The sequence below is a fragment of the Rutilus rutilus genome, assembly GCF_951802725.1.
Source record: "Rutilus rutilus genome assembly, chromosome: 7".
NCBI classification, from domain to species: Eukaryota; Metazoa; Chordata; class Actinopteri; order Cypriniformes; family Leuciscidae; genus Rutilus; species Rutilus rutilus.
The window spans coordinates 23711630-23736271 of NC_140221.1; the positions used below are offsets into that span (position 1 = coordinate 23711630).

General features: G+C 37.8%; 2 protein-coding genes across 2 annotated transcripts in view; one reads left to right on the plus strand and one right to left on the minus strand.

The window, feature by feature from the left end:
• Positions 1-16247, plus strand: part of cds1 (CDP-diacylglycerol synthase (phosphatidate cytidylyltransferase) 1) — a 29117-nt gene extending 12870 nt beyond the window's left edge. The window contains exons 2-13 of the mRNA XM_084413522.1: positions 2613-2761; positions 3783-3879; positions 4169-4266; positions 4651-4790; positions 7721-7779; positions 9183-9265; positions 9597-9684; positions 9814-9882; positions 9986-10138; positions 10315-10434; positions 10550-10653; positions 14727-16247. Of these exons, the coding sequence (XP_084269648.1) occupies positions 2613-2761; positions 3783-3879; positions 4169-4266; positions 4651-4790; positions 7721-7779; positions 9183-9265; positions 9597-9684; positions 9814-9882; positions 9986-10138; positions 10315-10434; positions 10550-10653; positions 14727-14862 (1296 nt within the window). The 3' untranslated portion in view covers positions 14863-16247. The remainder of the gene's footprint in view (positions 1-2612; positions 2762-3782; positions 3880-4168; positions 4267-4650; positions 4791-7720; positions 7780-9182; positions 9266-9596; positions 9685-9813; positions 9883-9985; positions 10139-10314; positions 10435-10549; positions 10654-14726) is intronic.
• Positions 16248-16925: 678 nt separating this feature from the next.
• Positions 16926-24137, minus strand: tmem175 (transmembrane protein 175). The gene is made up of 10 exons (XM_084413521.1): positions 23802-24137; positions 23550-23588; positions 23141-23238; positions 22989-23040; positions 22845-22880; positions 22614-22697; positions 22338-22502; positions 22106-22187; positions 20724-20859; positions 16926-18758 (listed from the first exon to the last, which is right to left on the minus strand). The coding sequence occupies exons 1-10, from the start codon at positions 24000-24002 to the stop codon at positions 18089-18091; spliced, it is 1563 nt and encodes a 520-aa protein (XP_084269647.1). The 5' UTR covers positions 24003-24137; the 3' UTR covers positions 16926-18088.
• Positions 24138-24642: the final 505 nt, after the last annotated feature.

A 24642-nucleotide genomic window follows, 5' to 3' on the forward strand; every position in this document is an offset into this window, starting at 1 on the left:
GTGTTTGGGGTGTGCAGCACTACATATTTTCAATATCACAGTTGGGTTACCTGAACAACTAGTCAGCTAATCAGTCTTTCAGTGTTTTCGAACATGTTTCTTAGTGGCCATTTACGTAAGACTAGGGCTGCATCTAATGTTTATCAAATGATTATTTTGATAAACCATTAATCTGAATGAATCGAATGAAAAGTAAAAAAAAATTTTTATTTCTCATCCTGCCCAACGTTGTCCTCCAAAATATGTGCAATATAAAGGTTATGAAAACAAATCTAGCCTACTGTAGTGAATTTATCTATGTAGGTTATGCTATAAATCATTTGCAAAAAAGGGTTAAAATATAAACATTACTTTCTAAACCAAAATACAACTGATTGCTTACAATTTAAAAAATGAATGAGGGATGAGTAACGCACACATTCCCTCATTTGAACAAATTGTTTTATTCTACTCCAACAAAAGTCCCTTTACTGTAAGTACTCAAATACAAATATTATTAATGAACTAATTTTAAACCTACATTAATTTCTAACAAGAAATATTTTAGCAAAATGTATGTTTTAGTCAGAATTAAAGGGATAAGTCTACTGTGTGCTGTTTGTTTGGCGTGCATCAGTGCTCGTTTATTGAAGTTTTATGGAGTTTAATGGAGACCTGCTGCTTGTCAGGTTATGCAAAATGGAAATGCTTGCGGGACTCTCTAACATTTATAACCATAAAATGTAAGTTATGTACCGAGGAAAACATGTCTCAAAAGCATTAAACAGATGCATCTCTCAAAGCATGACAGGGCAAGCTACGGTAAAATGTTTGAAGCTTATAGAATGAAGAATATAATACAGGTGAAACTCGAAAAATTTGAATATCGTGCAAAAGTTCATTTATTTCAGTAATTAAACTTAAAAGGTGAAACTAATATATTATATAGACTCATTTCATGCAAAGTGAGATATTTCAAGCCTTTATTTGTTATAATTTTGATGATTATGGCTTACAGCTTATGAAAACCCCAAATTCAAAATCTCAGAAAATTAGAATATTATATGAAATCAATAAAAAAAAAATTAAATACAGAAATGTCGGCCCTCTGAAAAGTATTATCATGCATATGTCCTCAGTACTTGGTTTGGGCCCCTTTTGCATGAATTACTGCCTCAATGCGGCGTGGCATGGATGCTATCATCCTGTGGCACTACTGAGGTGTTATGGAAGACCAGGATGCTTCAATAGCGGCCTTTAGCTCTTCTGCATGTCTCATGTCTCTCATCTTTCTGTTCACCTTTTAAGTTTAATTACTGAAATAAATGAACTTTTGCACGATATTCAAATTTTTCGAGTTTCACCTGTATATGTTTCTGATAACTTAGGTCGTGTACATTTCTCACAGCTGCAGCTCACTCTGTATTTCGCTTTTTTTTTTTTTTCATAAGCGTTATGTGTATAGAAATGTGTTTTTCACTACTGTAAAGCGGTGTGACTGGCTGATGGTTTCTGGTGCACAGCGTCTATCGACTAATCGATAATCAAATTCGTTGTTGATTATTTTCATTATTGATTATTATCGATTTTATCGTTTAGTTGTTGCTGCCCTACTGCAGACATACAGAGAGACATGACTTAACATTCATCTTAAAAAGGCAATGTTCATGGTGGGATTCATAAAAAACAACATAAGATGCAACCAAAGACTATTTAATGCTCAAGACCATGATTCAAGTTCATCCGTATTGCTATGAATGGGGGAAACTGCAGCATGCAATAAAGTGCTGGAGGGACGTATTTTTGTATGCCAAATCCCGGAAATGAGTTAACATTTTAGCACTTGCGCTTCCGTCGTCTTGAAGTCAATGGGTTTTTGGTTAAATGCCTGTAATAAGGTCTGTGGTTAAAGGGTAACTCTCACCAAAATGCAACCTAGGCTTTTTTGTTAATCTACCCGAGGCAAACTTTCGTTTAAAAGCATAATTAGAATGGAAACGCCACTTTTTTTTGACCGTATTTCCGTTTTAGGTTAAAATGCCTTGTGAATTGGGAGTGAATGGGGCACTTTTATGATAGCATCAAAAATCACTATTTTTAAAACACTAAGGAGGCTCTATACAACATGAAACTTTGCTCAAATATCACCAGGGGCTCTACACATGAACTTGAGCATTGAGAACATTGTTTGTGTACACCGAGTTTACTAAAAAGAAAGATTTTGCTCACTGTAGCTGTGTCCGCCGGCATTTTGACAGTCAAAAATAGTCGATTTAAAGTCGATTGACTTTAACACAAGCTCAGGATATTGTCACGTTTTTTTAAAAAGTTTTTACTCGTCTTGAAAATGAATAGCTAACAAGTGGCTAAATGGGACTACAGAGGTTATCGGGGACTTTAAACGTCATCATAGGGAAAATGGTTTAAAAATAAAGACTGAAAGAGTTGTCGAAAGCTTAGCGAATTTGAAATAATTTAACCGTGTTGTAGTTTGTTTATAGCCTACGTTGAGCTTTTTACTTCTGGCGATTCAAAATGATAATTTAGCAAAATATAATTATCTGCCCTGAAGTGCATGAAATATCTAGTTTATATAAAAATGTTCTCACTGTGTGTGTGTTTGCACACTGCAGGAGGCAGATGGAGACGACAGGCTTGCTTTTCCCGGTGAAGGGGAAGGAGAAATGGAGGGCGACTCCAAAGCGGACACACCAGACATGCCACCTCCCACAGATAACACTCCACAGTGTCTCAACAAAGCCCTGGAGGGCTTGTCATCTAGGTACCCAGTGACACTGAGCACATGAGCAACTCCCCAAACAGTCTATGTCAGCATTATGTACGTTTAGGCCCCAACACAATACGCACGGGCAACTATGAGTCTCTAAGGTCTCACTAACTAGTTGAACCTGTTTTTGCTGGGAAAAAGGAAACCAGTGCAGTAATATTCTCTTAAAACAATCCTATCCACATATGATGGATTTTTTTGTAAAATAAGAACCTTGTAAAAATGTATCCAGTTAATCTTTTAAAAGCAGACACATAACCTTACAGAACGTCGTATTGCTCAGCTATTCACTTTGATTCTGATCAATAAGACAGACTCTAGTGATATTTAATATGCAGATGAGGTTAGGGTGTAGGTCAGTGGGTAAAACGCTCCTAATCCTCTTCAATTTGGCTGCTCTGTTGGTGGGATTTGCTGCAGTCTCTTTAAAAGACCGCAGAAGCGCTGATCCAATGCAGGGCGACATGCCTGAATGCCGGCGCCTGGCTACGCTTTGTGATGATGCTGCGCTTTTTTCCCTCTCCCTCCCCTTTCTCTTCCTCTCCATTGACAAATCTCCTCATTATTTTCAGCGGCATTCATGAGTTGTGGCACCTGCAAACAGTTTATTACACTCTGGGCCAGAAAACGAAGAATTCACATCTCTCATGGAGCCTCATTTATTACATTTATGGCGCCATCAGCATAAATCGATCTCATCCGTTTTGTTCTCAGAAATCTCAGGACATCAAAAATACAACTTCAGTGATCAACAGTGGAAGCTTAAATCAAACTGAAATCATTGTTTTGTTAAACAATACATCATTCTGTTCGTGCCATTTCATGCAGTTTAACACACCTACATTTGAGGAAAACCACTGGGTCATCAGTTTAACATTTTACTCAGCTTAATTTCCACCTCTTTCACTGGCTTTTAGTGTCTTGATTCTGCAGTTTTGGTTTAACTGTTGATTCTGTAGTTTTGATTCAACTGTTGATTCCTCATGCACATATGTTTTTATGAATTACTCTGCAGGTGGAAGAACTGGTGGATAAGAGGCATATTATCAATGACAATGATCATTGGCTTCTTCCTCATTATCTATTTGGGACCCATTATGCTTATATTTGTGGTAAGTATGAGTACAAACCATATGTGTACCACATAAAATTAAATTAACATGACTGACACACTGACCACTGGCTAGCCAGCATGTGTGGTTCCTAGACAAAGCATTTACACAACATCCTAGCTGCCATCCCACAAACCCTTTGGGCCATTTAGCTCATTTATAACCTTACTTAAACTGACATATGTAGATATTTTCAATTAAAAGTCAATATGAATCAATCAATGCAGTGATTTTAAAACGATGTTTGACTCAAAATACAACATTTTTTTTACACAATTCTTTTTTATAGGTTATGGGTGTTCAAATCAAGTGTTTTCATGAAATTATAACCATTGGCTACAGAGTTTACCATTCCTATGATCTGCCGTGGTTCAGGACTCTAAGCTGGTAAGTAAAATGCAGACAAGGCACCGTTTAAAGCTTCTCTTCTCACTATCTCTCCACCCTTTCCCCCTTCTCACTGTTCTATGTACTTTACATTCATGTACAAACACTCAACTACAAACAAACATACACCCACTCTCTCACGTTTTACCAGTCACCTTTTGTCATAGATAAAGTAGTGATTAACTGGAATTGAGCAAAGTGCACTTCCATGTTGGAACCTAGCATAAAGTACGCCCCACCTGCAGGCTTTGTCCAAACAAATCAAGATGACAGCCAAGCAGAAGAAATGGGCCATTTATTGTTAAAACACAACACAGTTTCTGTCAAATATGTGTCTTTCACTCAAATAGTCAGATCTTGACACAAATGCACCTTGTATTTCAGGTACTTCTTGATTTGTGTGAACTACTTCTTTTATGGAGAGACAGTGGCTGATTATTTTGGCGCACTCGTCCAAAGGGAGGAACCTTTGCAGTTCCTTGTGCGTTATCATCGGTTTATTTCTTTTGCAGTCTATTTGGCAGGTGAGTGTAACCGAAAGTTCGCATAAAACACTCCAAGGAGACAATCAGAGACTTTTATGACTCTAGGTCAAAAGCCCATAGTCCACAATTAGCTTTTTTCCATAATTTATTATATTCTGAATGATATTCAAAGCATTGCTTTTATGAAATGACTTCATGAGAGATACATGCTTGGTCACATTTACAAATGCTTCAACATGTGAATATGCTGTTCTTCTTTGCCAACAAGCTATTGAGCTGCTTCTACACTATTGTTTAAAGGTTTGGGGTCAGTAATTATTATTTTTTAAATAAATGAATACTTAAATCCAGCAAGGATACATTAAATTGGTCAAGCACATTTATAATGTAACAAAATATTCCTATTTTAAATGAAAGTTCTTTTGAAAATATTCACAAAAATACATTTCCACAAAAATATCAAGCAGAACAACATCCATTTCAACATTGATAATAATAAGAAATGTTACTTGAGCAACCAACCCAGCAAACACAGAACGTTGGCACAACGTTCCCAACCTTATAACAACGTTTTAACAACATGGCCAAAAGGTTGCTATAACTACGTTGTGTGGTGAAGGTTGTTACAGCGTTGTCACAATGTTGACATTGAACCACCGTTCAGGGCCATTGCTTAAGGTTGTGCCTAGGGTGTCTGGACAACCACTGGACGACATATGTACTCGTCACTGCCCTGAAGCGCGAAAATCAGCCTTTTAAATTTCAACTGACCGTTGGGCCGTCTCTCATTCTTCATCGAGCAATCCATACGTGAGAATTGGATTGACCTCAGTTTAATTGACCTCAGCTAAATAAGATACATAATTATTCAAACACAACCTACAACTTCCTTGTCTAATGTGACAGTCACATTTATTTGAACATCTTCTGGTCAGGTATGACAAATATTTAACTTTATGCCAAAAATATGAAGCTGAATGACTTTAATGATGAGTAATTGATTTCAGCGCATAGCCTACTTATTGCACGTTAATGCTTTTTCCTTTTTTTTTTTTTTCTTTTTTTTTTTTTTGGAAACGCACAGAGAAAAAAAAAGTTAAAGTTGAATTAGGTAACCTAAATAATAATAGGGATAAACAATATTTAAAAAGTATATAATTTTTTAACATATGACTAATTCAAAATTAACCACAAAAAATGCTAAATGGGGGATATCTATATCTAGCATAAAATAAAAATAAATAAAAATGGCCAGAATGTCGTCTCTCATTTGCTGAATGTCGCGCAACAACGTTGATACAGCCCTGGCGCATCTTACAATTCTACGTTGTTACAATGTTGCGAGCACGTAGACAGCAACGTTGCCATAGCAGAAATGCAACGTGCCACAGACGTTGCCACAACGCAAATGTGTTTGCTGGGAAGTCAGCATATTAGAATGATTTCTGTAGGATCTTTGCCATCACAGGAATGAATTACATTTTAAAATATGTTAAAATAGTTATTTTAAATTGTAAAAAGATTTCACAATATCACTGATTTTGTAGTATTTTGATCAAACAAATGCAGCCTTGGTGAGAACAAAAATCTTACAGACCCCAAACCTTTGAAAGGTAGTGTACAGTATATTCACAATATAGCACAACCTTGAGCACCGCAACTATTTAAGTAAAACATTTAATAAAGACAATTGAACACTGCCAGGCCAAAAAACAAGTCGCTGTTTGGATTTAAATAGGCAAATGCTTAAGAGTCTATGATTGGATCATTATTGCAGTGATTGTTATGTTTCTAGCATGTTATATGTTTGGCAACAGTTCTTCTAACCCTAATTGATGGAGTGTGACAGTGTGTAGCTTTTAATTTCTTAAACAACCATGTTTAACATCATGGCCATATTTCAGGATGACAATGACAAGATTCAGTGTCAAATGTCAAATTGTGAAAGAATGATTGGGAGGGAGCATGGTAATCATTTTCACACGTGAATTAGCACCTTTGAATCCAGACTTTAAATTCATTGAAAGTCTTTGGGATGTGCTGGAGTTGACTTTATAGAGGACTTGACTCTTGCATTGTCAATACAAGATATTAGCAAAGTATTATTTATGCTCCCTCCCAACCATTCTTTTACAATTTGAGCCTGGTGAATCTTGTCGTTGTCATCTGGTATATGGCCATGATGTGTCTTCCAAGTTCCAACATGGTTGTTTAAGAAATGAAAAGCTACACACTCCATCAATTAGGGTTAGAAGAACTGTTGCCAAACATATAACATGCTAGGAACATAATAATCACTGCAACAATGGTCCAAACATTGACTCTTAAGCATTTGCCTATTTAAATCTGAACAGTGACTTTTTTTTTTTTTGGCTGGGCAGTGTATTTGGTGTGTCACCCTTTTGCTTTAATGACAGCATCACTCTGCATGAACTCCACAAATTCAAAAAGAGTTTGGACAAGCTTAGGGCTGCGACAAAGTCACTGCTGCAAAAGTAGATGTAAATGTGTGTTCATACCCAGGACCAAAGGCGCATTTACCTCTGCCTCTGTTATGGCCATAAATCTGCACAGCATGTTGGAAGCTGTAGCACTGCAGTCATTTTTATTTTCACTAAACCTTGCTTTCTCTCCAACACCTCTTAATGGTTATCATCAAGACCCCTGCATATTAGTGAGAGCCTTGAGTATAATTATATAAATCACATTATACAGAATAAAGAATAACTCAGTGTGTTTGTTCTAGTATTTTGTAGATGTATGAAAACAAAATATGCCATAATGTTGTGTAGTGCTTCTGTCATAACAGTGATATGGAATGTTTCCAAAACAAAATTAAACTTATAATAACTCTATACTGATGAAAAAACTGTTAATGCTGAAAACAGAATGATACAGTAAACCGTGATCAGATTTATAATTCCTCCTGTATTTTAGGAAATTAACTGCATGTTTTTTGCTTTTTACAGGTTTCTGCATGTTTGTACTGAGTTTAGTGAAGAAGCATTACCGCCTGCAGTTTTATATGGTGTGTATCAGTCTTTTCTGTGCCAGCCAGAACTAAACTGTCCATTCCATTCACAGTCATGTGCATCTCATACGCTGGACAATTAGATACTCACTAGTCACATGTCGTCATATCACATTTAAAAATATTTCTGTATAGTTAGTTCATATTCAGATATCTTGGGTGTTGTGAAAGTATTTCAAAATATGTTAAAATGTATTTATATTAGGTGCTGATTTATAAAAAAAAACTACATTAGTCAACATTTGAAGTGGATCAAAAAAGTTCATCAAAGACAAGAACGGGTATTGTTCAAAATTCGTGTATAACTTTGATGAAAGGGTTTGATCCACTTTAAATGTTGACTACTGTATTTTTCAAAAGTTTGGGGTTTGTAAGATTTTTTTTTAAATGTTTTTAAAAGAAGTCTCTTATGCTCACAAAGGCTGCATTTATTTGATAAAAATACAATAAAAAACAGTAATATTGTGAAATATTATTACAATTCAAAATAGCTATTTTCTTTTTTTTAAATGTATTCCTGTGATGACACAGCTGAATTTTCAGTTCTTTGATTGTTCAAAAGAACAGCACTTGTTTGAAATATCATAAATATCTCTACAGTTTGATCAGTTTAATGTCTCTTTGCGGAATGATTTTATTTTATTTTATTTATTTTAGAATTTTAAAAAAAGCAACAGCAGTGATTATGCCATTGCCATATTTGCATACTGAATTTGTCTTCTTTCTTGCATTTATTTGCATAATTAATTGTGATTGATGTTTTCATTGCACTCTAAAGATGGTGTTTCATAAAGCCAACTGAAAACAAGACGCACACTTAGCATCGTGACAATGGCAATGATCGCTCTGATGCTGTTTTTTATTGACACACACACAACCCCCAAGCCTGAATTCAAGCCTACCAAAAACATTAACACTAGTCATCTTCAGGACATGCAAACAGTGTTGGGCTTCTGGGTTGAGTCCAGCCACAGCAGTTCAGGAACTCTAATAATAGGCATAAACTGTGCTTACTTCACTTAAACTACTGATGTCAGCAAAATGTCATTTTCTTTGTGAGTGTGAGTAACACCCATAACACATCATCAACTGCCACAAGGCAACAAAATACTTTTTGTTCGAGCCAAATTTGCTTTAACAATTAGTAGTCAAGTATTTAGACCAGTTTGTTTTATTTTGTAGTCTTAGCACAGTCTTTTTAATTAACATTTGAGATTTAAAATTGTTTATCAACACATAATAAATCATGCTGTGATTGTGTTGAGACGTGTTGCATTATATATCATCATTGTTTTAGTGAATAGACAACATTTCAACTGTTCACTCTGAGTTTGTGTGTGTGTGTGTCTGTATGTATGTGGGTGGCCATTGTGTGTGTGTGTTTGTGCTTGCCATTCCAGTTTGCTTGGACCCATGTGACCTTGTTGATTGTGGTGACTCAGTCACATCTGGTTATTCAGAACCTGTTTGAGGGAATGATCTGGTAAGCCCACCTGACCTGACAGACCTGTCTGAGGTTTCACCTCATTCCTACTTAAGTTTTTCAAGCTACATTCCTTTGTTTCCTGATGTTTCGCATGAGAACATATCTGGCCGCTCAAGGGAGAGCAGTGTACAGTACTCATTTCTGTTCATAGTTGTTCATGTTTTAGTTAACAAGTTAACATGTTTTAGTTATTGATAATTCTCTAAAAAAATTAAATGAACGTGAACTTTCTTCTCTCCCTTGTTTCTTTATACTTTGTTGTTCACTGCATAGTTTCTTCTCTCCTACAGTATGTGTTTGTAAAATAAAACTATAATTTGTTCTTTAGGTTTATTGTTCCCATCTCTATTGTGATCTGTAATGACATCATGGCCTACCTGTTTGGCTTCTTTTTTGGAAGAACACCACTGATTAAGGTAAACCTGTGATATTTATATGGTAGATGTTTCATGCCTTAATTTTCTGAAATGATGAGTACATTTTCCATAAATTCATGCATTGTGGATAAAAATGATCTTATTTCAACCCTCTTTGCTCTCTATCAGCTTTCCCCGAAGAAGACCTGGGAAGGATTTATTGGGGGATTCTTTGCAACAGTGGTCTTAAGTTTCTTTGTAAGTCACCATTAGACCTGTAAGCAACACCAACAACTGTCATATGCACACTTAACCCTCAAGATATGACTACTAAAACCTTGATGTCTTCCCCTTTTTCCAGTTTGCCTACCTGCTATCCCAGTACCAGTACTTTGTTTGTCCAGTGGAATACAACAGCGAGACAAACCGCTTTGCAGTAGAGTGTGAGCCCTCAAATCTGTTCATGATGCAGGAATACACACTTCCTGCAGTGGTGCAGAATGCAGTTAGATGGGTGAGCACTGGACAGGGCAAAACTTCATACTGTAACAGTTAATAAAGCTCTGCTTAATGCATAATATTTGGGAGGGGTTGTTTTATTCCTGAATCCTTTGAAGTGATAAATAAACATGAATGTTACAAAATGATTGTTGTATTGGCTGATGATCTACATCTTTCTTGTGTCTGCAGAAAACGGTGAACCTTTACCCATTTCAGATCCACAGTATTGCACTCTCTTCGTTCGCCTCTCTGATCGGACCATTTGGTGGATTCTTTGCCAGTGGCTTCAAGCGAGCTTTCAAGATCAAAGTTAGTTCACGTTCAGCCGAAGTCACACATAAACCCTTGAATTTGTGTCTTTACACAGTCTTTACCTACTTGGAGTGACCGCTACAATGTGAGCTTGTGTTTTTTCATGTTGTAGGACTTTGCGGACACCATTCCTGGTCATGGTGGAATAATGGATCGTTTTGACTGTCAGTATCTGATGGCAACGTTCGTTCATGTTTACATAGCAAGTTTTATCAGGTGAGGATGTCAGGTGACCTCTTAACTCATTTGGTTATAATTTATTATTTCGAAACAATATTACCTATACAAATCCATAAAATAAATGAAACTGGAAGTTTGACAATAAAAATAATTTAATTAAACACAGGGTCCAAAATCAACAGACCAAGTGCCAAATGTGTGTAAACTTGGGCTTTATCCAATAAATAAAATAGATTTACTCATCAGTGGGCTGTTACTTTCTATTACCTTCATCATAATACAGTGGTTGAATCAAGCTATACAAGATAGTCTGATCCCTCCTGATTTAAGTGACACAAGCAATTCAAATCAAAGAAATACAAAACGTCCATCGAACCATCTGTTGAGACTCCTCAGTTAAATAATTCCATTGTCAATAAGACAAATATGTGACCTGGTCCATCAATTTGAGCACATTGTGAGTTTTATGCACTAATTTTTAAAGAATAGTCTAATCCAACATTTACGTTATCTTGTCTTGGCATTGGTTTGTGGTAGAAATTATGTATAAACAAACAAAAAAGAATATTAATAAATATTTATATTTTATTACACTGTACAGCTTCTTAGTTTTGTATATTTTGCAAAAATATTTTCTATTTTATTATGTTATCTACTTTATTACTTTTTTTTTTTTTTAAGTTCTGTTTTTTATCACACCATTAATTCACACTGTGGGACAGGGAAATCTTGGAGCAGGTCACATAAATACCAAGTTCTGTCATGAAACTCTAGATGGGTCCAGGCTGATGGGTCCTTAATGCAAACTGATGACATTTACGTCGTTTACTACTTGGCACAAGCTGATTGGTTCCTGTCGCATCTGCAGCTAGACTTGCTGCTCAACATTTAAAGGGGTCCTATTATGCCCTTTTACGGAGTCTTGATTTTGTTTTTGGGGTGTACTAGAATGTTTCCATGTTCGATTGTACAAAAAAACGCTTTATTTTAAACATTTTACATTATTAGAGCACCTCTCTCCCTAGTCTGTCTCAAACGTGCCGTCCAAGTCCTGTTTCGATGAAGACCCTGAATATGAAATGTGCTGTGATTGGTTAGCTGGCCCAGTGTGTGGTGATTGGCAACGCTTAGCGCGTGTTCTGGAAATCTCTCGCCCCTCCATAACTGCAAGTTCTGCTCTAGTGTAAATATTAAGGATGGCGTCACTCAATTTCAAACCAATTCGAGCTCGATTCAGACCCTGACAATGTTAACGAACAAGAGGATCATGCAGAACTGATTTCATGTACAGACTTTGCAAGCACGGATTTCACAGGACATTTCAGAGTAGTTTTTAGTCATTTTTATACATTATAGATTCGATGTTATCCACCATTTAATTGTGATATTTGTCGGAAAACTAAGGTAATACAAACAGTATGGTTAATTTTCCTGAGGAGCGGTGAACCGTCTTACAGAAGCGAGAGCTTACAAAAGCTACAGAAATAAGCTGTTTTCCATAAAATGAGCAGCTCACAGATAAATGTTGGGGTTACATTACAATGTTCAGGAACAGCATTCAAAATACATTTTAACCACTCTTAAGTTTGTCCGCCAAACAAAGGGGTTTTGGAACCGGGGTGGGAAAAAAAGCGTCTCTTCGACATAGCAGCAACACTCTTCGGCCCTGTCCCAAATGGCACCCTAAGCACTCGCGGTCTTCCTACGAGTCCACACTTTCGTGACATAACGCCACTTTGACTTTCGGGAAGAAGTCTGCTGCGGAGCCCCCATCAGTGCGGGCTCGGCAAAAGTGCGCATCGAGGGCGCATATCGACCGCGAGCACCCTTGTGAAACCTAAAATGACAAATGGGACACACTACGGCCTCATGGACTTAACGGACACGCGGCAGCCATTGTAAGTCCACAAGACCGAAAGTGCATGAAGTGTGCCATTTTGGACAGGGCCTTCATCTCTAGCGCAGCTCAGCCATGCCTCCCCAGTATTCTGTGGGTGCGGATTAGAGGCTGACATTTTTTCGGGAATCCCATGGGTCACGGGATTCCCGTGGGATTCCTGCAGGATGGGAGTCATCTTTGCTATTAATCACGGGATTTGGACGGTACAGGATAAATGGTTAACGGGAGCAGATGGGAGCGGGAATCAACCAATAGCAAAGATGACAAAAAAAGAAAAAAGTAAATGCACCATTTTGTAGTTTCCTTTTAATACGCCTACAATGTAACGCAATTAAAAAATAACTGAAAACTGATTATAATTTAACCAACAGTAATTCTGGATTGCGTCCACCAACAAGTAAATATAGGAAATAAGCGAATCAGAACACTGCGCGCCAAACCAGCAGTAGCCTATGTGCGCAAGCGTGAACCACTAGTGTTTCTGTCTCACTCTGGATCTGCCACTGCATCACATTTCTCTCTGCGTGGCGTGGAGTGTCCGTTTTTATGTCGGCTTTCATGTTAACTGGTTAGAGCTTGTGTTAGAGCACAATACCTGCGTGACACACACACTTCTCGAGCCGCGCCGAAACCGCGTGCTAGAAATAGAACCGCAACCGACGCCTATTTTTCACGCGACACGCAAGAGTGTTGGAAGTTTTCAGACAAAATTGAAGGCGCAAATACATATTAATAAATTACATTTTGATGCTTGAAAGTCTCTCGGTTTTGACAAATGCATATATAATTGTAATTTAAAAAATAGGCCTAATTATCGATTTTCAAATATTGCCCCTATATATATATATTGGCTAACTTATATATATTATGTTTAACATCCAAATGTAGATGGTCTGTCGGCGCACAGAGCCACGCAGTCGCAGACAGCACGTGAAGTTCGTGAACACCGAATTCCCTTTTCTTTCTTATCTATTTGTGTTTGAACAGACATGTGCACGAAAAAATAAGCCAGTGTCCGTCTCAACGAGTTTCCCCGTAAACGCAGTCAAAATAAAACGGATGCGTGTCATTACCGGTATTAGATACGTGCATTCGTCTTAAAGGGACAGCACCCAATATACCTGCAGCTGTTTGTGTCACCAAAGTTAATCAAACAACAAAAGAGAAAGAGAAAAATCATGTTTTGTCAAAAGATAAACTGTATTAATATTTAATACAGTTAATTTACCTGAAAAACATAAAGCACTGCTTTATTTCTGTTTTATTGTGTATACGTGTATTTGTGTTTTATTGTATTTATATTTGTATTATGTTTATTAGTTTCTATGCAGATGCACTAGGCCTACCCTACACAATTACCCCAATCATCCTAGAATTATTAATTCTTTACAAAAAGAGCTATTCAAATCATCAGGTGAAATTGTTTTCAGGAAGTAGCAGTAAAGCAAGAAGAAGAAGTGCAAGATAGTTTTTCTAAATTTCATTTGACTCTATGTGCCTATAGGGGTGGGTTGGGGATGGTGGCAATGTAGTATCTGGATATTTGCCGCGGGACGAGGGCTTCGATTACCTCTCTTTTTTTTGACCATACATGTGTTTGCACCCCTGTATGTATTAACTAAACACTAATTGAAGAAAAAAATATATGGGAGCGGTACAGGAGCGGGAGTCAGTTTAAACAGGAGCGGGATGGGACTGGGAGTCAATTTACCAGGAGCGGGATGGGATGGGATTATTTTTTAAACTTTGGTCTGGGAGTGGGACGGGACAAGATTTCTTTCTATGGGAGTGGGGCGGGACAGGAGTGAAAATCCACTCCCGTGTCATCCTCTAGTGCGGATTATTTAAATGAGTAACATTGTGACTTCATAAGATCCGGAAAAATCCCTGTATTTGGTCTGTTGCAGCAGCAATAATCTACAACAGAAATAATCAACTGCTGCAATATCAGCAGCAGCAGATCTATTCCGCTAAGACCAAATACATATATAACATTGTCATATCCATTACCATGCAAAAAATCTTCTGAAAGTTGTCATGATAAAGATATTTGTAATTTTTTTTAAAGAACCAAAATGTAGATGTTTTCACTTCTGATATTTTGCAAATGTAACTGTATTGTTGTTTAGCATTTTGATTTAGATATCAGCACTGAAATGTAATGAAGCATGTTTGACACTATTTTGATGGTCGTTGTTCTCTTCCCCAGGGGGCCGAATCCCAGTAAGGTCTTACAGCAGTTGCTCGTCCTGCAACCAGAACAGCAACTCAGCATCTTCAACACGCTGCGCAATCACTTGCGAGAAAGGGGCATGCTGCCCCCTGCTGTGGAGGAAGCCCAATGACGGACAACTCCTCCAGTCCACAGCAGACAAAAACAGTTCATGTCCTGTTGAACTCTGCAAACATTCACTCATGACTGTGATCACAAGAGCACACTCCCAACCGACCGCAGGAGCTCCCGTACGATAAGAGAGTGTGACGTCTGCTGCAAACTAAACTCTCACTATTAACCCATTACAGACTTAACCACAAGAGGGCGACACGGTTCTCTTGACCCGAGTCACTGTTTGGCAAATCAACATCAGAGGTCTTCCAATCAACAACAAACATGCAAAACGAAAGATCCAAGCACATGGTAAGTGAATGTATAGCACTACAAGAAAGGCGCTTCAGCGGAGTGACATCATTGTTCTGATTTTGATAGCGGCTGTGGCCTGATATATGAGTGTATGATTTGCTTTGCGAATGCAATAACTCATGGTGGTGACTTTAGGTGAGATGCCATTATTCTCATAGTTAACATTTAAATGAGCTTGATTTATAACAGGGGTCCTAAACTTAAAGCATTGGAAAACAGTGAGTCTAAAACCGAAGCATGTCCGTAAGTCCTACTGTTACTGCTTTTTCCATTCCACATTACTGAGGGTGTTTGTGTGAGTGCTAGAGTAACTCACTTGTGTGTGTGTACATATCATCATATGTATTATTGTACATATATATGATATACTAGATCAAATATAGTGAGAGATAATACATTACAATAATATATAAGGCTTAACATATTCTATATTATAGTAAGTTATGAAAATGATATGCAAGAAGACCTCGACTTGTCTTCCAATCCAGCATGGCTAAACTTCTCTATGGGTGGAGAATAACTTGAACGGGTTGTTTTTGGGGGAGAAACTGCCTTTTTGAGAAGGTAATCTACTGTTCCCCTAAGTGACCATTCGTTTTAGTTGCACTGTATCTACATGAGTCGAAAGATTCACTTTGAACTGTTTTCAATTAGCTTTTCAGGTTTTAATATCAAAAAGCACTGGTGCTTTTTTGAGCAGATATCTAATATCTGAAAAAAAAAAAAAATTAAATGTGCTTAAATTTACAGAAAATGTTAAGTTGTTTATATGCTTTTTGTTTTTAATTTGTTTTTACATTATCTTCCCTGCAATATTGTTTTTAGCTGCTCTTGTTTTTAAAAACCTGAATTTTCATGTTCATTTAATTAAGTGAAATCTTTCAGAATTCTTTACCAAACAAATGTGTACCAAAGCACTGTCAATTATGCTGTGAAAAACAAAAACAAAAACTTAAATATAACACAATGATTAACATTTGTCAAATACTACAACCTAACAAAAAAAATCAAAAAAAAAAAAAAAAAATCCCTTTAACAATTAATAAACCAACTGAATAAATTGGGTATTTATAGTAGTTAAAGGCACTTAAAAGAACAATTAACATTACTCTTGGTTATTGTAACTTTTTTCGGGCTTTAAGTTAAAAATTAAGATCCAACAAGAGGATTTGTAAAAAAAAAAAAAACTTTGCCCTAATTGCACATCATGGACTCAGTAGTGTTGTTTTGGACCAGTTGTGTGTATTGCAAAGCCCCCCATATATATATATTATGACCCCTTACCTTATTCATTCCTGTCTGCAATCGGTTTACATGTTTCTTTCGTTCACGTCTGCTGTCCTGTAGACATTTTGCAGTCATGTGAGAATGTTGTGTTTATAGAAATATGAATCCTATCAGACCAAACAGAGAAAGGTGGCTATAGCTTATTTTGTGGATGTCACAATTGTATTAGAATTTTAGTTTTTGAGAGCTGCTGTACAATTTATCATGTTACCAATATATAATATTGTGCAAGCTTATCCTGTTCAGAAGCTTAGCAGAAAATGGGTTTCAAATTACTTATCACGGTTTGTGTTATTCATTGTTTTAAAAAATGGGAACCTTTATTTATGTCTGTTTGATTTTCAGATTTTTTTTTTTTTAAATATAAATCTAAGTTTTCAGTAATAGATATTTACCAGAAGAATAATGGGCAATACTGGGAAAAAGTAAGAATTATTATTATATTACTGTTACTATTATTATTGCAATGCTACACTTGGTGAATAAACTTTTGACCTACTCTCACTGTGGTCACATTTATTACATGATTTCAGTTTTCCACCACAAGTACAGTATTTCTGCAAGCAGCAATCGAGTGTTTATTCTCAATCTTTGTTGATATTCCCAAAACTAAAGCAGACTGTTAATGTGAAGAAAAGTAGAATAATCAACAACAACCACTTGAAATAGCAATTGAAATGTTGGACAAGTGCATTTTACATTTAACATCTTGCAGTCAGTATGTTAACATTTAGATGAAATACAAACCAAAAGTAATCTCAAACACCACAAACAAAAAACATCTTATAATGGCTTATACATCTTGATTTTCATGATCTCTACCTGTTCCATCCAGATCAGACTGTAAAGTGCAACGGCGACTTCATTATTTAATCTAAGGTGCATCACTGGTTTCATTGCCACACAAAATGAACAGAAGATTTTTTTAGAGCATTGCAAAACATTGACAGTGCATTCACCTCAACCTAATGCATGATGTTTTGGATGTTTATGCAGCTGTATGAACGATTTCTGCCACCAGAACCAGCCGAGAACTGAACCATAGCTCCATTAGAATAGGAAGCCACCTAAAAAAAGACTATGCAAATCTACTCTTCTCCCAACTCCAGCTCTTTATATATGATCATATTAACATTGCAAGAAGTTAAGTACAAAAGTCAAAATAATTAACAAATAAAAAAATCATTCTAAAACCAACCTAACCACTTATCCTGGTCTTAAAAACTCAGTAGTTCTTTTTGTAGATCTTACTGTTTGAATTAAGTGAAACCCTTTAGGTAACTTAATTCACATTCAAATATGAACAAAAAACAAAGACAATGTTTTAGCATGCTAATAAAAACTGTAAGATGCTGAAAAACTTTAGTGCATTTCTGTAAGGAGAAAACAAATCTCTTCCGCCCTCCGCAGACCACTGTTACGACATTGAAGACTCATCATGATGAAGACCAAGCGCTTATCACACTACATCAATCACTTCCACTGTCTATTACACTAAATAACTGGAGAGATCTGACCCATACGGATGCCTTCTACAGCACAAAGCTGTCAGTTGCAGCATTAATTATAAACAATGGCGCTGGAAAGCTAGCCTAACCTTGATCTTAGGTCAAACATTGAGATGTTTTCTTCTTCTCCGTTCACTAAGTCAGTACATCAGTAACAGGCAACCGTAAGTCCTCTTCCTCTACTGGAACGCTGTCCAAATCATTCCTTGCAGAGCAGAAGAGCCATCTGAGTAGCGCCAGCGCCACACGGACCAGAAGCCTCAGTAACAGAAAAGCGAACGGTACACCTATCTCCATCATGTGAAAGATGGGCGCGCTGAAGCGGCTCAGGATGCAGGTGAGGAAGAATGTCCCGAGGGCCACGCAGGGGTAGAGCGAGAGCTTGGCCAGCATAAAGGTGTGGTCTCGACCGCCGTAGCGCACGTACGGGTGCAACGTCTCGCGCTCCGTGAAAAGCGCCACCACCCACATCGCTAGCTGGAACAGACCTGCGAAGAAGATGATGACGCAGCTGATCTGCACGGCCTCCAGCTCATTGCGGGAGCCTCTGGGAAACTCGTGCGTGAGCTGGTAGGCGAGGGGCAGGCCACCCACAAAGGCCAGGGAGAACGTGTTGAAGAGGCCCATGAGGCGCGTGGCCTTGGTCACGTGCAGGAAGAGAGAGTGATGAACGAACCAAAGCAGCCCGACGGTGGCGTAGGAACCGAAGTAGGCCAGGTACTCGGGGCCGTACTCCTGAAGCGCAGCAATGAGGCTGTTGTTAAACTGCTTCTTCACCACAGACGGATCAGGCACGTTGTCTTCACTGTGTAAACAGACAGTTTATTAAGTTCTCAAATCTACTTAGACACTAAAGGGATAGTTCACCCAATAATGACAATTCTGTCATTAATTCCTCACCCTCATGTCATTCCAAACCCGTACGAATTTTTTTGATGAAATCGGAGAGTTTTTTTTGTCCTTCCATTGACAGCTACAAAACAACCACTTCAAAACAACCACAGATCGAAAACTAATCCATATGAATTGAGTGGTTTAGTCAAAATTTTCTGAGATTGCTTTTACATCATGAACAGGTTGAATTTAGGCTTTTATTCACATATAAAAATTCATCAAACTCAAACATTAGTTGTAGTAAACGAAAGCTCAAGCATGTTCACTTGATGTGCGAGAACCAATGAGAGGTTAATTTTCGTGTTACGCAGCACGTTTGAGCTTCTGCAAGAACCAATGAGGTTCATTCTCGTGTTACGCAGCACGTTTGAGCTTCTGCAAGAACCAATGAGGTTCATTCTCGTGTTACGCAGCACGTTTGAGCTTCTGCAAGAACCAATGAGGTTCATTCTCGTGTTACGCAGCACGTTTGAGCTTCTGCAAGAACCAATGAGGTTCATTCTCGTGTTACGCAGCACGTTTGAGCTTCTGCAAGAACCAATGAGGTTCATTCTCGTGTTACGCAGCACGTTTGAGCTTCTGCAAGAACCAATGAGGTTCATTCTCGTGTTACGCAGCACGTTTGAGCTTCAGCAAGAACCAATGAGGTTCATTCTCGTGTTACGCAGCATGTTTGAGCTTCTGCAAGAACCAGTGAGGTTCATTCTCGTGTTACGCAGCATGTTTGAGCTTCTGCAAGAACCAGTGAGGTTCATTCTCGTGTTACGCAGCATGTTTGAGCTTCTGCAAGAACCAATGAGGTTCATTCTCGTGTTACGCAGCATGTTTGAGCTTCTGCAAGAACCAGTGAGGTTCATTCTCGTGTTACGCAGCATGTTTGAGCTTCTGCAAGAACCAATGAGGTTCATTCTCGTGTTACGCAGCACGTTTGAGCTTCTGCAAGAACCAATGAGGTTCATTCTCGTGTTACGCAGCACGTTTGAGCTTCAGCAAGAGATTTGCTCTCGCGCATCAAGCAGGTGCGGTTGAGCTTCTGTTTATGTTCGCTGATCAATGTTTATATGTGAATAAAAGCCTAAATTCAATCTGTTCATCATATAAAGAGATCGTGGCTCTTCAGAAAATTTGGACTAAACCGCTCAATTCATATGGATTAGTTTTATGATCTCTTTATGAACTTTTTGAAGCGTCTAATGGGCTTTTCCACTACACAGTACCAGCTCGCCTCGACTCGCCTTTGTTTGGTTTTCCACTGTGTAAAAGTTGTACCTGTACCTGCTTCCACGTACTTTTTTTCATATCACCTCCGGCGAGGTTCTGAGCGAGCTGAGGCGATACTACTTGTGACGTGAAAACACGGCAGACTGCTGATTGGTCAGAGAGAATCGTCACTATTCACTGCGTCATCATTGCACGCGCCATACGCGATTTCCTCCATTGTCCTGTGTGTGTGGGTCGCGTAGAAGATTACGTCACGGCAGTTTCCTGCGGCGTCGCTATGACGACCAGGTACTATCTGCAATGGAAAACGGCGAAAAGCAAGTCGAGTTGAGCTGGTACTGGTAATGGAAAAGCGCCATAAGTGTCAATTGCGTAGCCGCCAATGGAAGGACATAAATCTCTCAGATTTCATTAAAAATACCTTAATTTGTGTTCCAAAGATAAAAGAACGTCTTGCGGGTTTGGAACGACATGAGGGTGAGGAATTAATGACAGAATTATTTTTTTTAGTGAACTATCCCTTTAACAAAGCTTTGTGCCAACTTTGATGCTGTTACAAAACTAGTAGCCTGTCCAATAGAGCAATGACAAAGCCAGTGCTGCTGACTACATCGTAAACTGTCATATTACCTTTGGAGGATAGTAAAATACAAACCAAATGTCTAAGATGAGCAGTGTGGCTACGATTGCATACACCCCATCACTGAACGCCTCCACTCGCTCTTTACTCAAAGGTTCACTGGGCTGATACGTGTAGAAGAGCATTGAATCTGGACTGTCTTCCACCTGACCTGAGTTTATAGAAAACATGATATAATGCAGATTACAATTACATAACCTTTCAAAAGTTTGGGATCAGTAAGATTTTTTTAAAAGAAATTAAAGGGATATTTCACCGCTGGAAAGATGAATGTGTATTTAAATTGGGTAATTTATGTAGTAGAAATGTGAAATTATTTAGAAGTTGGCGCCTTCTAGACGGAGAAAAGCCCGAAAAATTATTTTTGGCTCATGCGGATGAAAGACAACAACTCCCAGAATGCACTTCGCTGCCCTACGAGGCCACTCCCGAGCCACGCCTACCAGTTACAGAGGGCGGTATTGGAAGAAATGATACAACTAGGCTATTAGTTGACTCGAAACTGAAAAGACGCCGTTTTATCGTGAGATCCCACCCACTTACGGACGGGTTGAAAACATGCGGATCTAGCTCCTACTACTGGCTGTAGTCTCTAGCCTCTGGACAAAAAAGCCTCAGATGACGCAAAATTAAGATTTTTGCGTCATCAGAGTTTTTTTTTCTCCAGACACATAATACAGGAATCTCTCGTCTCAGGGGGACATGAAGGAGGGAAGCACGGTCATTCGAAAATACTACCGGGTTTCTACCGATACAAAGCTTAATGCTAATCGGTGAAGTATCCCTTTAATCATTTTATTTAGGATGCATTATATATTGACCAAAAGTGACAGTAGACATTTATAATGTTACAAAAGATCCTATTTAAAATAAATGCTATTCTTTTGAACTTTGTTTATCAAAGTATCCTGAAAAAATGCATCATGGTTTCCACATAAATATTAAGCAGCACAACTGTTTTTAACATTAAAAAAATGCTTTTAGAGCAGCAAATCAGCATATTACACTGATTTCTGAAGGATCATGTGACACTGAAGTAATGATGCTGAAAATTCAGCTTTACCATCACAGGAATAAATTACATTTTAAAATCTATTCACATAGAAAAACATTGCTTTAAATTGTAATAATATTTCACAATAATACTGTTTTTGTCTTTTTTTTTTTTTTTTTGAATACAGCCTTGGTGAGAATTAGAAACTTATAGTAAAGGAACTTAAATGAACAAAATTAACATTACTCTTGGTTATCATAACTTTTTTTCAGGATATTTTCTTTCAGAAAACACTGAGCCAACCCCAAACATTTGAACAGTAGTGTATAGTAAAACAATGACAACAAAACACCTATCCAATGTAAGAATAAGAGAGTGAAGTGTTGTGACATTTTGATCTCACCACCAATGGTTTTATTCCGGATCCATTTTAAACACTCAGAGATGTAGGGCAGGAATATGACAATAGCCAAAATGACGTAGGACTACCAAGGGAAAAATATATAAATACAAATAATTAATTCTACTGTTTATATATAAATTGTTTTAAGGTAAAAAATTTTACTTATAAAAAATGATATATACTGCATAATATTCTATATAAGTAAATGTTATATATAGATAAATTTACATACCAATTGGAAGAAGATAACTGAAAAAATGCTGGCGAACAGGCACATGATCGGAACCTTCATGATGACTTTGAGGATGTGCTGCTTGTAATAAGCCTGATTTTCAGACATTTGGATCTGGTCATTGAGGAGGAAAGGATGGCTGAATCCATAAAAGACAATCAAGCACTACGGACGGAGACACACACAAAAACATATGACAGTAAAAACCAAACAGTGTTCAAAATAATGGAGATTCTTATGCTGGTAATGTTGTTCAGCACATGCACACGTTCTCACCTGAATTAAACCGATCACCATGACACAAGCACAGAAGAGGAGGATGCCATGAATATAATTAGGGAACATTGCCATGAGAGAGAACTATGAGAAGATAATGAATCAATCATGAACAGGCAGAGACATCACTTTATTTCCCTTATAAAATATAAAAGGAGGCAAAAGGGAAGTACAATGTCATCAAATTGTGCTGAACTAAGAAATCTTTCAAACATGAGTGGTATGACTCACTGTGTATGGTAGAAAGGTTATAAGCATCATACATGCCTGAAATAGAATAGAAATGAGATGTTGAAAAGTTAAACTAATATGCAGCTAATTTACATTTATTATTCTTGTAAAGTTTAGGCAATACTTTTTTGTGTGTGTTCTCACCAGGTTAAGCAGTGCAAGTGTGTCATCAATGCGTTCAATGACTTGAAACAACCTGAAGACAAATACTTAAATGAAATCTCTATGCAAATGAATAATACGAGCAGTTACATGATGTTATTACTTGATAGACTGTAGCGCTTGAATGCTCTCACCGGATATGTGCAGCCCAAGCAACAGTGACAATCAAAAAAGTCATCAAGTAGACGGCAACCTTGGTGGTGAGCAAAGACTGAATACTCTGTTTCAGTTCCTGAGTATAGAGCGATCATATCAGTAGGAGATAAACATACAACAAATTGTTTTACATTTGCATTTTGTCTTAAAGGAACAGCTCACCCTAAAATGAGTTATACACCCTCATGTTGATCTAAACCCATTTGACTTACTTTCTTCTCTTGAACATACTGTACATGTACAAGACAATATACTTTGTTCCACAAAAGAGATAAAGCCATAAGTATTAGATCAACATGAGGGTTTGTAAATGATAACTGAATTTTCATTTGGGGGGTGGGGGGGTTAACTGTCACTTGAAGGCAATATTATAACATGTTGTTTTACCTCATTATCCTGAAATTTTGTATGAGAAACAGGCAGTATCTGTGAATACAAAAATTCATGACACGTTTAGGGCGTTTTTTCCATGCATATGTTTTATAAACCAATGATTTTAAGGGATCCAAGAGAACAGGCGAGTTACAGAAAATGTCAGCGGTTTGTCATATACGATCTAAATGTGCATTCAAGACATTAAATTCAAGTCCCATGTTTTTCGTCTGCAGCAGCAGCAGGCTCTCTGTGAGTTCCCCTCACCATGACAGTGGCGATGATGGAGATGAGCGCATCACTGTAGGCGAGCAGGCGGTGTGAGGACTGCGTGCTGCTGTGTCCCTCCTTCTCCGACGACGACAAGCTCTCCAGGAAGGAATTCGAGTGATTCCTCGGTTTCCGTCTCTTCTCCATTTCCTCGTCATCGTGGTGCTCGATTATTTCGCTTTCATCATTTTCTCCCATGACCGCGGCGGTGTGTGCGGTGTCACTGCCTGGACGGTGCAGGCATGAAGCCACAGTACATTTGTTTGCAAACACCGATGATTCGAGATCAGCTGACCGGAAGTTAGCGATGTCTGTTTCGTGAACGAGTCTTTTATTTGAGTCGGATCTTTTTAATGAATCTATTGAACTGGTTCACAAATCTGGACTGAGCATTTTGTTGATGTATTGTATAGGACGGTCTGAGAGTGGTATTTTTCGTGATATTCAGAGAACCGATGTATTTGGAGTGAACCTAGGATTTGACTGACCGGAAAAATATGTTCGGTTGGGTTACTTCATTAGCCTCTAGTATTTGTTTTATGTAAATATTATATAATTATATTTATTTTCTAAATAGATGTATGCTTTTATTAGCTTAATATGGGGGTGAAACAAACTGAACTTGAAATGTATGTAAAAGCGCCAATGAATCGTTTTTGAACCAATTCTTAGAGTCGGACCTCAACTCACATCACTAAAATGAATGGCGAATGAATCAAATAAAGAACAGCTGCCCGGGAGAGTGTCAACTTCAGTCCAGGGGCCTATACCATGAAGCCGGTTTAGGTGGCTAGCCAGGTATGTTTCAGTTTAGTTTGCGCCAGCCCTGGGTTTTTAG

Excerpts from the sequence above, each read along its gene's own strand:
- tmem175 (XM_084413521.1), bottom strand. The coding sequence starts at position 24,002 with ATGGGAGAAAATGATGAAAGCGAAATAATCGAGCACCACGATGACGAG. Across the intron at positions 22,503-22,613 it reads TGGTGATCGGTTTAATTCAG|TGCTTGATTGTCTTTTATGG; the intron begins GTGAGAACGTGT and ends CTCCGTCCGTAG. Across the intron at positions 22,188-22,337 it reads CAGTTATCTTCTTCCAATTG|TCCTACGTCATTTTGGCTAT; the intron begins GTATGTAAATTT and ends TTCCCTTGGTAG.